Source organism: Agrilus planipennis, unplaced genomic scaffold, assembly GCF_000699045.2.
Source record: "Agrilus planipennis isolate EAB-ADULT unplaced genomic scaffold, Apla_2.0 scaffold7, whole genome shotgun sequence".
NCBI classification, from domain to species: Eukaryota; Metazoa; Arthropoda; class Insecta; order Coleoptera; family Buprestidae; genus Agrilus; species Agrilus planipennis.
The window spans coordinates 1,478,534-1,493,931 of NW_020439340.1; the positions used below are offsets into that span (position 1 = coordinate 1,478,534).

At 34.0% G+C, this 15,398-nt stretch overlaps 2 protein-coding genes across 5 annotated transcripts in view; one reads left to right on the forward strand and one right to left on the reverse strand.

The window, feature by feature from the left end:
- The window catches only part of LOC108734196 (tenascin-R), a 190,977-nt gene that overhangs the window by 61,449 nt on the left and 114,130 nt on the right, over positions 1 to 15,398 (forward strand). The gene's annotated exons all lie outside the window — the stretch shown is intronic.
- Positions 9 to 15,398, reverse strand: part of LOC108734194 — a 46,085-nt gene continuing 30,695 nt past the window's right edge. For all 3 annotated transcript variants that reach the window (XM_018465630.2, XM_018465631.2, XM_025978638.1), the window contains 3 exons: positions 12,024 to 12,223; positions 9,929 to 10,344; positions 9 to 1,778 (listed from right to left, as the gene is read on the reverse strand). In XM_018465630.2, coding sequence (XP_018321132.1) covers positions 1,340 to 1,778; positions 9,929 to 10,344; positions 12,024 to 12,223 — 1,055 coding nt within the window. In that variant the 3' untranslated portion in view covers positions 9 to 1,339. The remainder of the gene's footprint in view (positions 1,779 to 9,928; positions 10,345 to 12,023; positions 12,224 to 15,398) is intronic.

Consider the following 15,398-nt stretch of genomic DNA (forward strand, 5'->3'; position numbering starts at 1 on the left):
TTTGTCGAGAGAAAGATTTAACCATGCAGAGAATTTTTAATTAATTAACATCAATAAATAATTAGTCAAGTTTTGCTGTAACGAACATTCACTTTACTTCTTTACAAAAAGCAAAACAAAAATGTTTGTAAAAGAAATTAAACTGAAACTAGATTTATTTAAAATTGTTTTTTTTACTGTTTTAGAATGCAGTGCAATTTTGTGGAAAGAAAGATTTTAATGTGATGTAATTAAGAGCTACTCTGTTGACTTAATTGTGCTTTTAGCGGATTTGAATATGTCACTTTTTTCTTTATTTTGGTCCATTGACCTATTTTCTCCAAACTGCTCAAGCCACTGGGGATGTAAGACCGTAATTTAAAATTCAAAATAGTCCTTTGTAGTAGTAAACTTAAAAGATTTTGACTTAAAAGTTCTCTATTTACGTTCAAATAAAAATAAACCTATAAGCTATATCTTCTATACAAACGTTCTGTTGTATCTTGCAACGCTTGGTACGTAATGAAATTTCTTTTTTTTTTAACAAACTGCAAAAATTACAAAACAAACTCTTTATGAGCGAATAGTTTCGAACACAGATTAATGAAAATATTTGAGCTCCAGCTAATGGTTTACTATTTAATTAAACGAAGGACTAGATGCTGAAAGGGTTGCTGTCATGGCGATGACAATTTGAATTAATTATTTGCAGAGTTTAATTTAGAAGAAGTAGTTTCGCAAAACTGACGAAACTCTGGTGGTGATTTCATCACAACTTCTATTATTTTTGCCTATATAAAATAATAATTAGATGAAGATTCACCAAATCTAATTTAGTTAATGCATCTTTTAAGAAATATACTTACCTACCGTTACATTTTTTGAAAGCATCGGCCTAACTAATAAACCTCATCGCGGTTTGGCTTCAATCCCTAAAATTAAATTGCAGTATTCTATTATGGTCTCAAATATTTGAAACTGTCTTAATCATTTGCAAAGTGGGAATAGATTTACAACTTTATTAAACAATTAGCAACATTAAATCCTTTAAAATGTTTCATTTAATGCTTAGTTTCGCTTGTTATATGAAGAACTGTTACCTTATAAAAATAAAGGGCATACTGTTGAAGGACACCTGGCAGATGTAAACTGGTAAAAATAAAAAGAAATTAGTTAATAATAAATAAATAAACATAAGATATTTTTAAATGCTGGTTACTTTGCCGTACTTGACGATATTGAGACTATTTTTTAACTAAATAAATAATGAGCCTTGACAAAATGTAACCATATTGTTTATCACTATTTTAACTTGAGGCACCAATATTGTAACTTTGACTTTGTCGAATACCGTGTAAAATCATACGTCGGAGCTTTCCAAGTTTTCAAAAAACGGTGCTGTCAATTTGATTTCGTCCGAGTCCATCGTAATCATATGCGACTTGCCACCTTGTTCGCTAAAAGTTTTCATTTCTTGGCAGTCACTTTCTGCAGTATGTACGTCAAGGCTGACTGCCATCCTCTTGGGTTTGTGCTTCTCGGACGTCGAGTGCGTGTCTAGACTTCTTGAAAATGCTTTGCAAGTGAAAGGAGTTGTTGCTGTTTCTCTTGCAGGACTCGAGGCCGTCGTCTCTTTAATCGATGCTAACGATCTGTTGGAACTTACGCAGACCGACTCGACGATTACGCTCGGATTTTCGAACGATTCTTGAGGCGACTCGAAACTTATCGACGGTTTTTCAATCGTTATCGATGTCTTGCGATCTGTACTTTGCGGATGGTCGAAACTCATGAAATGCCTGCAATACAAAATCATCATCATAAGGTCGTCAGTCTTAAGACTGGTTAAACATGCACCTCCACTCTTTGTTATCCTGAGCTAATCTTCAAATTTTCATAAAACTAGAACATCCCACATCCTTAACTATTTGTGAACAGTAATCTAATCCAGGTCTACCTCTACTCCTCTTATCTCCTGTTTTTGCTTCTAATCTGTCTCTGACTAGACCTTCATGCCTGAGAAGGTGTCCTACTAACCCATCTTGCCTATTTCTTATTGACTTCCATAGAGTCATCTGTTCTCCTACTCCTTCTCATTTCTAACCTTCTCTATCCACGGTATTCTCATCATTTTTGCCTGTAATACCACGTGTTGAACACTTCTAACATTTTCTTTTCCGCCGTATCTACTGCCCATGTTTCGCACCCGTACAGCGTCGTATATACACTTTTAATAACCTTTTTCGAATTTGTAAATTAATCATTCGCGAGCATAGAAGTGACTTTTTTTATTGAAGGCGACTCGACCCTGCACTATCTTCTGCTTTATATCCCTACTAGTCCTTCCGTCCTGACTTATCTGACTTCCTGGATACCTAAAATCAGCCACTTCTTCTAATTTTTCGTCTCCTATCTTATTATTCACTCTTTCCCTACTTTTTCTTCCCTTGCATACCAGTATAGAGATGTTTTTTTATTAGAATTCGTTATACTAGTTTCGTCGTAATATCCGATACCATTGTCCGGGACCTTTACTATAACCACTTTTTGTTATACTAGATGTCGTTATAAACGGTATATAGATACCTACTTTAGGTATTTAGTTGATGAATAATACTTTCAAAATTTATGATTTGCTTAATTAGTTCATAGCTTGCGTATAACGAATTTGAATTCCAGTCGTTTTTTCGTCATTTATGCCGTTGTATAAAAGTTAAATTTTGGAATAAATTTTTCGACTGAAATTGATTGTGCGCGTCGCATTTATAATGAACTTCTACTTAACTCTCGCAGACGGTTAAACGCAATTTCCAATTCGTTCTATCATCAACTGTGCACGAAATGTCCCAGAATGACATTAAAAATTTAAAAAGTTTCGTCCATTATTTTGTTCTATTGTAGAACGCTCGTCGGCATATTACTTACTATGTTATTGACATCATAACTAAATCGATAACTTGTAGAATTTTAACGAATTGAACTATCGGCTCATTCTCAAAGTAATTTTGTGAAGAAAGTGTATTATGCAATGCCAATTCTTTTGCATTTCTGATGGTTGTTAAGGAAGCATTTGCTATTGAACAGTTTCGACCTTTATATGTACATATACTCGATCAGAATTCGTGATGCCCAATAATACAGGATTGGAAATTTTCGCATATTTATTTGCTGAAACAGAGTTGTCACACACAAATAAATCTGTAAAAACTCCAAAAATGTGGCAATGTTTTTATTACATTACCATCATAAGGCCGTCAGACCTATGACTGGTTGGACACGCACCTCTTTCACTCTTTCCTATCCTGAGCTAATCTTGACATTTCCCTAAAATTAGAACATCCGACATCCTAAACTATTCGTGAACAGTAATCTAATCTAAATCTAATAAATAGTAGAAGGCTTTACTTGTTGAAACTTCGTAATCAATTAAAGGAAACGAATGTAAAGTAATGTAAACTGATAAAGAATCAATTTTTTTTTGTTGGAATGTGAGGACTGTAGTCAAGTCTATGTGAGACAAACTGGGAGATCTTTCAATCAGAGGATTACAGAACACAGGAGGAGCTTTACTAATGAGAAAGCTGATTGTACATATGCAGAACATTTATTAAAGGAAAAACGCACTTTTAATGATAATTTTCAAATTTTAAAAGTATTACCAAAAAACCATAAATTAAACCTAGCTGAAAGTCTTTATATTAATAAATACAAAAATTAAATATTTTACTAATTGTTGTAAATAGTTCTCCATTATTAAATTTAAATTTGTCTTACCTTATACCTCCCTTTCGTTGTTCCCACTCCATATTTGTAAACTTTTAGTAGTTATGCTAATTTTGTAACAATTTTAATCAGAATATCTTCACCTGAAGAAGCCACTGTTATAGTGAAACAATTGTTGTGAACATTTAATATATATTTTTGACACTTTACTTTCGTTTCCTGTAGTTAATCTGTATCTACCTCTACTCCTCTTAACTCCTGTTTCTGCTTCTAACATGTCTCTGACTAGCCCTTCATGACTAAAAAAGTTTTTGTGGTTCTTGTTTAAACGCGCCAATGAACAAGTTAAATTAATAAAACCGAATCGTTCGTCGCAGTTCGAAAAGTCCCAAACTTTAAAAGTAAATCATACTAACTGCAATTTTTCACTGATGGGTTTCGTTTATATCCCGAGAACCTGCGGATAACTACGTACAACGGTGTAGCGATCCTTCGTCATTATTTGCATCCAGAGTAATTCTCGAAAAGGAGTAGCACCAGATGGATGATTCATTTATATTCGCAAGTTTCTACTGCTTTGTGACATCGCGATGGCGCAACCCCATCCCGATAGTATAATGTATGTGGTACGTGGCCTTGCGTTAAGGGCACCCCAAGGGGTATAAATTTTCCCGAACGCGAATAATAATCGAATGCAACACACGTCAAAAGGATACTACACAATAGACAAATGAAAGTCTACTCCCAACGGTAAAACTGATTTTTCTAACACAAATTCGAAAAATTGTTTTAATATAAAATTAAGTTTATCGGAGACATGAAACTAATTTTTCTATTTCTCGGGAACAGTACTTTGTTCCTGGATAAAAAGTATCCTGTGCCATTTTCTGTACCCTTGACAAGGTATGTACAAAATTTTATGATGATCGAAAGGTATACTTCGTTTACTTTCTGTAGCGATGTGACCATCAGTTTGACCGGCGCAAAGTAGAAAAGAACAGCACTAGGCCAGAAAAGAAAGGAGACAACTCTTAACCGGTGAGGAGTGTACAATCTGTACACTACTGCACGGAAAAATTTCATTTCATCCACTACAATTGCATTGCTCAAATGTGCTGTTATTGATACCATTTACTACTGAAAATATCAGCGAGATGTTTGTTTATATTTGAAGACATATTAAAGGCTTTAATGCTTATTTTCGACTCGCACTACTATTCATGATTGAACAAAACTTTTGGCAGGTACTGTATAAAAAAGTATGTTTAATGAACAAGAGTCGAGAGTATAATGAGCTTTTTTCTCCCTACCTACGATTTTGCCAGCGCGCATCCAAGACATTGCAAAGGACACATTGCTAGAGAAAGTAAATGAAGTATAGCAAACAAAGAAACTCACATTATAGGAGGAACCCTAACAAATATCTGGACAGGATCAGGCTCTATTAGGATAGCCGTATTAAGCTAGTCATGTTGGCTCCTGTCAGGTAATGCAAGGTGTTCCCTATTACGTAAATCCTTGCTTATTCGTATTAGTTAGCTTATCGGATCCCTGTTAGGAGATTATTTACTTATCCTGATCCATCTTGACATGACCGCCTTATTGAATACCTACATGGAACACCTAATTTATCCTAGTCCGGTCCTGACCTTTCAACCGTATTGTAAGCGTACATGGATCCCCTAATTTATCCCAATCCGGTCCCAATTATTTATTACGTATTTTATTGTAATACTTTTATAAACTGCTTTCTAATTCCATGTGACCCTGACACTATTCAACAAGAGATGTGAAGTTTACACAAAGATAAATTTTTAAAAAAATGTTGTCGAATTTTCATAACGTCAATAAAACAACTTCACTGTTCATCGATTTTCCCGTACTTTTTAGTACTGACTAATTTACCCCAGTCCGGCGCTGGCCTGTCAATCGTGTTGTAGACATACATGATCCTCTACTTTATCCTTTTATGAACTCCTTACTAATTCCATGTGACCCTGACGTGATCATTTAAAGTTTTAATAAAACTGAAACAGTTTAGCATGAGGTGGGGGGTTAACAAAGAGACTGAAAAGAATATTGTCGTGTTCTCAATAAAACAACACCTTCACTGGGCATTGATCTTCGCTTTCGTTTTACTATTGACAAGGACTTTAAAATGACGAAAAATACAGAAATAGTAAAACTCTTCGAAATTATGTCGTAAATAGGAGTGTTTGAAGCGTTACTTGATTTGTGGTCTTGATCAAATTATCCTTCTTGAACCCTGATAGATAAATAAAATACTCGGGTGCATCTAAAATCGTGCATATTTAACAAGGGCAGTTGGCAGAAAAACCACCTTGTTACGGTAGACTTATAGTTTATTTATAAATAAAGTAATAACCCATAAAATTAAATGCGGATTCGACCTAGTTGGGAATAAAGTCGATAATAATTTGAACTAAGTACTTACTGCTTAATAATAAATATTAAATTGGATTGTTTAGTTTAGTAAAGCGGCAACGGACTTCAATACAAAACTTTTTCCAATACATCAACTTTCTGTAGGTAGCGCTTTTGACAATAACAGGAAATAATAGCTATTTATTAATTAATTAACTAAGTGATAAGATATTTCTAGAACCTATCACATGTTTACATAGATGTTTACTTATATTATTAATGTATTTTAGTTTGTGACGAAAACTATTCCAAAAATGTTCTATACGACTGAATTGGACGACAACCCTTCTTATAATTCAGAAATTTCAACAATTAGGTAATAATAATTTTCATCAAGTAATTAGCACAATGCTGTTACGTCTTGTACGTGAGAAAACATTTTAAAGGAAATGTCTACAATTCAGCAAATTCTCGAGGTTCCTTAACAAATTAGAAGACGCGGCGTTAACTACAAATTGATGTATTTTCCTTAATTCTCCTTTCCCTATATCAATGTCGTGTTAGGAAGTGCGTTCTATCAGCAGCTACTTAAATAAACTGATGCCTGTAATTGAGGTACCAACAGTGATATATTTCTACCTTCTGTTTCTGAATGCGGCATATACATGTATGTAAAATATACAATAGATTTAGGTTCGTTCACGTCTGTGACTACAATGATACCCTTCTTTCCTTTATCTTGAAATTAACGCTGATGGTTACAAATAACACTTCTTATATAGCCCGTGTCTTACTGCATATAGGATTAAATGGATTTAGACGACGTTTTTTTTTTATCTTACTACGCAAGGTAATGTCGTGGATAAAAAAAATGGAGAAAGTAACTTCTCTTGTCTGCAGGGTTTATGTGAATCATAAAATTGTATTTTATTCATAAAAAGTTTCTGTTGTGTTTGTGAAGCTCAGTTTCATGTTTATGAGTGCATGTAAGTTTACGTATAAAATTTTTCGAGAAGATTTCACAGAAAATTGTTTACAAAAGGCACCAAGGTATTCATTATGGTCTTTGTATGTACAATGTGTTTATCCTCAAATTGTGCAAGTCAATTTATCATTAACAGTCGAGTGAACGTTAATAAAAGTTATAAAATTCTCTGCTAGATGTACAGTTTATAACATGCAATAAAATTCAAGTCATCTTGATGGATACATATCAAAGATACGTTATTGTAGTTAATTTGTAATATTCTCTAATATGCGTAAACTTATCAGAACCCTCCCCGACAATTACGAAAGTATAAACTTAGAAGTGAATTAAAAATAAATATGTATTTATGTTATACTAATATTATAAATGCGAAAGTGAGTTTGTTCATTACCATTTCACGTTTTAACTACTCAATCGATCATTATAACATTTTGTACACACATTGTCAGGAATACAGTAAAGGACATAAGGTAACTTTTATTCAGAAAATCCACCTCTACTCCTGTCAACTCCTGTTTCTGCCTCTAATATGTCTCTGACTAGACCTTCATGCCTTAGAAGGTATTTTATCACATTGTGTATTTATTTCTAGATAGATATAAATTGTGAATTGGACCATAAACTATTTAGGGTTTTTAACCTGACTCTTTGTTGATTCTTTTGTGCCTGATACCATATCCTTTTTCATCCGTTTCGAACCCATGTCAGAACTCCAAACTAACACTTCATATGTTTTAGAAAGTTTTTAGAGTTTATTTTACTTATCGCATTTTCATTTTTGAAAGTTTTCATGATATTTTAACAGTAATATTCTATGTGCTCTACTTTTACTACACACCTATCCATATTCATGAAATTCAAATGAGAAGCACACACGTGCGAAGGACGATTGTTTATGTCAATAGTGAATAATTGAGCTGAGTACCTACCCTTCAAAACTTATACCTTTTTTAATTATGAATGTCATTAAGTAGGTCATCCAGTAAACAGAACTACGTCTATCAGTTTGCATAAAACAAATACAATGTTAAAGTTACAAAATGATATTATTGGAATCACAACAAACTTCCTTCACCTAAGCCACTGCGAGGTGAATTATTACTGCAAGTGACATTAAAAATTTCATATAAGCTTTCAATAATCTAAAAAACGTTTAAATGCCACTTTTGTTTAGATTTAATTCTTTCGAAAATTACAAGTCATATTCAACTGTAAGGGGTAGAATCATGATGGTACACAATTCAGCATGGGAGATTATGCGATTCCATATGGATTCGATCCAATTACTACTGTAGTACAGTTGGATTTCGTGTTCTACGTGCCGAATATTTTTACGTGACTAATCGCGTTTTGATCGCTCTAGTTCTTCTCGGTTTTACTGAAACTCTATCATTTCCTTGAATATAAAGTTTACATTTGAATTTTCCGAACGCGAAAACATCTACCATCTAATCCATTGTCCATTTGACAAAGCATCGAGTATTAAGTAAAGAAATAGATCAAAACTACACAAATAATTCACATTGAATGTATTCACATGAAATGTGTTAGCTAAAAGCTTCTAAACAACGTTAGGTGCTACCTTAGATATTTATTTGTGTTGACATATGACGTTCAGACAAATACTGAATGTTTTAAGAGTGGTAATCAAGGTGAAAGCTTAGAGGTCTAGACCAAAGAAAAACTTATAAACAAAAAAAGTTAATTTTACATTAAAATAAATTATATTTGTTATTAGAGTGATACTTAGTTTGTATAAAGAGCAACAGGCAATTATAGAGCTAGGGATGCAACGTAGAGAAGTAAATATTAGGAAGGGAGTCAGACAAGGATGCACACTGTCACCGCTACTTTTTAATCTATACATCGAAGACGCCATCAACATCATTAAAGACAGTACAACTGTAGGGATAGACGTGCAAGGGCAAAAGATTAGTATGCTTAAATTTGCAGGTGATATAGCAGTATTAGTATCTAGCAAGGAGGACCTAGAGATAGCTTTAAATAAAATGGAGGCGGTCCTGACAGATTAGTACTGTATGAAAATAAATAAAAGTAAAACTAAAATACCGGTATGCAAGGGAAGAAAAAGTAGGGAAATAGCGAATATAAAGGTAGGAGACGAAAAATTAGAAGAAGTGGCTGGTTTTAGATACCTAGGAAGTCAGATAAGTGAGGATGGAAGGAGTAGTAGGGATATAAAGCAGAGGATAGCGCAGGGTCGTGTCGCCTTTAATAAAAAGAAGTCACTTCTATGCTCGCGAACGGTTAATTTAGAAATTCGGAAAAGGTTGTTAAAGGTATATGTTTGGAGCACGGCGTTGTACGGGAGCAAAACATGGACAGTGGGCGCGGCGGAAAAGAAAAGGTTAGAAGCGTTCGAAATGTGGTGTTATAGGCGGATGATAAGGATACCGTGGATAGAGAAGGTTAGAAATGAAGAGGTATTAGAAAGAATAGGAGAACATAGGACTCTATGGAAGTCAATAAAAAATAGACGAGATAGGTTGGTGTAGGGCACTTTCTCAGGCAAGAAGGTCTAGTCAGAGACATATTAGAGGCAGACGCAGGAGTTAAGAGGAGTAGAGGTAGACCTAGATTAGATTATTGTTCGCAAATAGTTAAGGATGTGGGTTGTTCTAGTTTTAGGGAAATGCGAAGTTTAGCTCAAGATAGGAAAGAGTGGAGGTACGTGTCCAACCAGCCTTACGACTGACGACCTAATGGTGATGATGATTAGTAAATCCAGCAGTACCTAATTGTATTGGTTTCTGTTTACTTAAAGTCTAACTTGACGTAAAGCAATTTAATGATGTAATTACCTGCCGATTTATTTTCTTAAATATTGCTTACCTTTGTCTAGGAAGTTTTTCCGTAAAACAAGACATTCTTCGATTTTTCGTGTAGTAATATCGCGATAGCAAGGGTCGTTCGGCTGAAGTGTACAGGGGTCGGCAACGAGTTCCCGAGACATTTATCCTGTCCACTGTAATTGATGGTTTACGTTCCTTGTTTATGGGCAACGATGTGGACAACATGGGAAGCATGGAACTGTAAGTGGTCAGAGCTTGGGGTTTTTCGTTTAGGACTAAATGCTGAATGTCCATCGCGGATTTGGCCCGTCTCGGGGGATTCAAGAACGCCAGAGTCGGACTCGACACGAATACTGAATTCTGACGCGGTCTTCTGGCCGGGTTGGGCGATGCCACCGTTGAGTATATGTTGTCGTTGAAACAGCTGACGTTGTATTTGGAAAACGACATTCTTTGCTGAAAAGAAAAATTGCTACGATAATTGAAAGAGGTGTCAAAAATCGGCCAGGTTTTTCTCGCCTAAGTAAGATAGGTAATTGTAAAAAAGTAAAAGAAGATGATAGAATAAACAGGCGATTTTTATATCAAACATCACATTTGTTCCATGATTTACATCGAAGTGACAAAGTTAGGATTGTTTCTCGATAGCTTTGGCATCATTTTATGTGAGATAGGTATAATTAGTAATCAATGAGTTATTTGACTTAGGAATCGTCCTCAGTGTCTTTACCAAAGTGTGAATCTCAGTTTTAATAGATACAAGTTGAAACAAAATTTCAATCATAATGATTACTTAGTGTGTTACTGCTTGGACAAAATCAGAAATCTATTTAGCTCACCAGTTTTTTAAAGTATATATAAGTACCTATGTAAGCATACTTAGTCCTTTCAATAGTTTGGAATGAATTTTTACTACGGTCAATCACAAAGATCTAATACATATACAGTTAATTCAAAACTGTCTACTAATTAACGCCGTTAGGTAATTAGAATAATTTAAAATATAAACAGATGAATCCTGCGCACAGATGAATTTTCATCTCTGCAGGGTATATGACACGAAATTGTGTGCCATATACTTATTGGTCACAAATAAATAAAAAAAATAAATAAATAAAAAGTAAAAAAAATAAATAAAAAATAAATATAGGGTATTGAAATTTTGAGGCTGTAATATTGAGGATGGGAATTAGAAAAGACTTTTTCTGTTTATTACGATGAAACTCCAAAAGGATAGGTAGATAAAATACGTAGTATTTGTATCATCATTTGTCTTGTTGTGACAAAGCGTATTTTCCAAGTCTCCTAACCTAGTCAGAGAATACGAGAAATAAAGCCTTTCCTAAAAGATTGATTTATTTTATATAGATTAGGTGCGACACATTTCGTCCGTTTTCATTATTTCGGTCAATCTTCCCTTGAGACTAAAACACGAGATTGCAATAGATAGAAAACAATCTCGTTCCCACTCCAATTAGTTTTCATTCGATCGTTTTGTGCAGCTTTCGTAATTAGAATGTAATTTGGTACGTTAATAGAAAGGCTTGTGGAAATAATAATCAGATGAACGAGAACGTATAGGTAATATATGCCAAAAAATAATGAAGAAGTTAGAATATAATGAATAGTGATAGATAATAGGATACTATGTTGAGCATTAGAAATTTAATTCAACAACAGAGGTATTACAGTTTCTGGAATTTTGAAAATGTTCAGTATTGCTAGAGTTATTATGATTGGAAGAAGTCACAATTTCTATTCGACCAAACGAAACGTATTGCATAACCTCGCTTATACATGAAATAATTGTGTACATTACAATAAAATGCTTCTTGTGCTGTCTCTAAAATTGGTCAAGTCCTGTTCGTGTTCTTTCAACAAAACAAACAAAGTTGAAACCGTTGTACATATCCGTAAATGGTTCTGTAATGTCTTTGCTTGTTTACTATTTGGTATTGTTGAAACACCATATTCAAGGAAGGACTTAGGACTACTAATCTTCAATATTATAATCGTACGTATTTCCTTTAGGATTACCTAAATCTAGTCATTAATACTTAGACTTAAACTAGAAGGGATATTATAGGTAATTAATCAATTTTTGATACACTAGTATCATCAGTATCAGTACCTACCTGTGTTGAGATTACTGGTGATGTCAGTGGTGCTAAGGGGCAAGATAATCGGTGATTTTGTTGGAATTTGGGTTGGTACGGCTCCAGCATTCTTATCTTGCCCCAGCGATTAAAAAATAAAATGATTGCGGCGACCCAAATTATAAGGACCAAAACTACCAAAAGTATTTCTTCAGCACGCACTATTATTTTGGCTCCTTCTGTAAAATAAATAAAACTGTTACAATTACTAAAACTGACTCCATTAACAAGAAAATGTGGTTTTTATTCGAAAATTCTGAACAGGAAATTGTTTGGTATTAACTTAAAAAGAAGAAAATCTTAAAGGAATATTACTTCACGTTATTAACGATTATTTTTCTTGATTAGAAAATGCTTGCAATAATTCGTAGTATATTTTATAATGCGTTTTTATTTGTTTAGTCACAGAACGAACCTTGCTGATCATTCATCATACAATTAACGTGAATGATCTTTTTCTGGCATCGTTTATTTATTAAGCATTGCAATATTAAGTAGCTGGTAGCACGTGTGTGTTCTATAAAAAAAAATGTACGGCATCCAATTGATTGTGTACAATTGATAGTGAAAGATTTGGTGGAGGCGCCGAACACTGCATTTACTGCATTCAATCATAGGTAACCCTGGAAATAGTAACAAACTCTCGTTTAATGGTCCCTACAATAATTTACTTCATCATCAAAACTGTAAAGTAAACGTGACTGCGTTAGTTTTTGATGAGATATTACCGTCGATGCGGTAGCTAATATACCGTCAATTTACGACTAATTTAATAGCTTATTTAAGGCTGGATTGATTCAATTTATAGCAACTAAACAACTTCCATAAAATTAGTCCAGAATTAATTAGGCCATTATATTGTAATAGTGGTATGTTGTTTTTAAATTTTTTATATTTTTTAAGAATGGTAAAAAGTAATAAATAGAAAAGGGACACAATAGAAAGGCATGTTCATTAAACCTCGTTTTAAATAGACGGTTGGCTTTTAGCCAGAACTCGATAACAATAGAAAAGAAATTTGATATCTCTGCGATTGATGCGGTGGGAGAATCTAATAAAATTCCACTTGAGAACGCTTTTAAATTGACGTTTTCATGGCTCTTTTTCGGGCTGGCTGCAGAATGCAATCCACTAGATTACGGAAGTATCTACAAACCAACTTATTCATTTCACCGGATTTTCATTTAAATCGGTGCACTATTGCGTTACAATGTGCGTTTGCCACTTTATTTTATTTTTTTAACAGTTTTAACTTATTAATGCACCGGTTTTTACTAATCGAAAGTAAACTGTTGATAACATTCTACATTCTTCACTACATTTTTGTCAATATTTTTTCTTTATGAGAAATTTATGTGAAATATGCGGTACAATTATTCGCCTCCATGTCGTAACACAATTTATGGTTCATAATTGAATTTGCTTCCCCGAGTTCACTACGACAAAATGTTTCTATACGAGGGGAGACTCAAAAGTAAACGGAATCTCTTTATACTTATTCATAGTTTAATTACTGTCGATTAACACTAATTACACCTGTCCAAACATTTATACCATCGTTGGAAGCGTCGTCGTGGTGCAGGAAGCACAAAGTGAGAGATTTTCATACTCAACCCTCTACGTACCTCTTTCGTATAGAGTTATTGGTTTACTGTCAGATTTTTATTTTTAATTCGGAGTGTATTGATAGCTTTGATGTCAAAAAAGTAGATTAGTATCTTCAAAGGCTATTTCTCTTGTTTTAAATCGACAGAACCAATAGTAGAGGTGGTTGAGAATCCCATGAGGCTTGGCCTTGGACTGCATGCTAAAAACATTGATTGAATAGTTTCCGCTGCGTTCTTGCCGTGTAAAAACCACACTCGTTATTGTCGATTGACCCCGATAGAAAGGCTTATTTTACTGAGCAAGGGTTTTACAACAGCTGTCTAGTGGTGTAATATGATAAAGCAAGTATGTGCAATACGATACCGGCTACTGTTGGATTTCCCCTTGTATATATTATATACCCTTAGGAATGAGTTGAGTGAAATTGGCGGACAGGTACTAAATCTTACCTCAGGGTGCAGTACAAGATATTCCATAACTGTCTTTGGCGCAATAGTTAGTACAAGGGTTTGAGCGCTAAAACACCTGCTTTATATAACTTTGAGGGTTGTTATATTTTATCCTTCAAAAGCAAGGGCTTTTTTTACTTTTCTTGCTATTATTTTATAACTCAGGGACTCACAGAATCCAATAACATATTTTGGTAAAAGAACTTATTAAGTAATTAAATTTTATTATCAAAAATTTGGTACATAAAAGTTTCAAGATTCACAATGATGGTAGAGTTTCGGAGAAAAAACCAAATTCAGTTTTGTAAAACGTTAATAGATATGATTTTGTGCATAAAATTAATTCTGTAATTTAGTTTGAATAGATAGATGAATTGATTAACTAGTCCATGGCAAGTGAATAGAATTACCTAGAAGTGTTCATTTGCAATCCGTTCGGTCGAATAGCTAAAAGCAAAGGAGATCATGTTGCTGAATAGTCACTCTTCTATACGCCAAATCTGGATTCGTTTGCTATATAGAGTCGCTTTTGATTAAAGTTAAACAGTAATCGATTTAGGAAATTATGCTAATTATGATTGTGTCCAATCAAATTATGCAAAATCTGCTACAATGTTCGGATAAAAGCGACAAAATACGGGTAGAGTTCAAAAAAATTAATGCGTGCAAAAGCGTAGATGTAAAAAAATAAACAATATAATTCACAAAACCGAAATTTTAGAAGTTTAAATTTATCTAAAGATACAACGTGTAATTATGCAACACGCTACTGAAGTGAAACTTCTTCAAACATACCGGGATAGGGGTTAAGGAATTGGTTTAATGGTATTATTTGTACACTATGAATTTAAATTTTAGACTATACATGCCCGAGTTGCCTGTAACGAACGTTGCATTGAAGCTCGCGGTTCAAGCGATCGCCACTACGAACTCGAGTACGTGGCCGAGTAGAGGGGGGACATCCGTTGCATGATTTCGTTACATAGCAACTCGCATGAAACGAACTTAACCTACCGTGCGTAAAGAAGTTTCACTTTAAAAAATGCTCCACCACAAATAAGATCAAAAACTGACGATAAATTATATGGCTACCAAAAAAGGAGAAATATTTTTGCAGGTATTCGCTGTAAAATCATGAATTCTTTTCTGATTTGATTTTCTATTTGTTTTCTGAAATCGAAAGATTATTCAGTGGGTACCACATTTATGACACGGAGTTTCTGATGGAAGGTTCTAATGGCTCTAGCTTCTATGTTTTAGCGACAGTCTCATCCTACCAAATCGCAGCAAGAATATT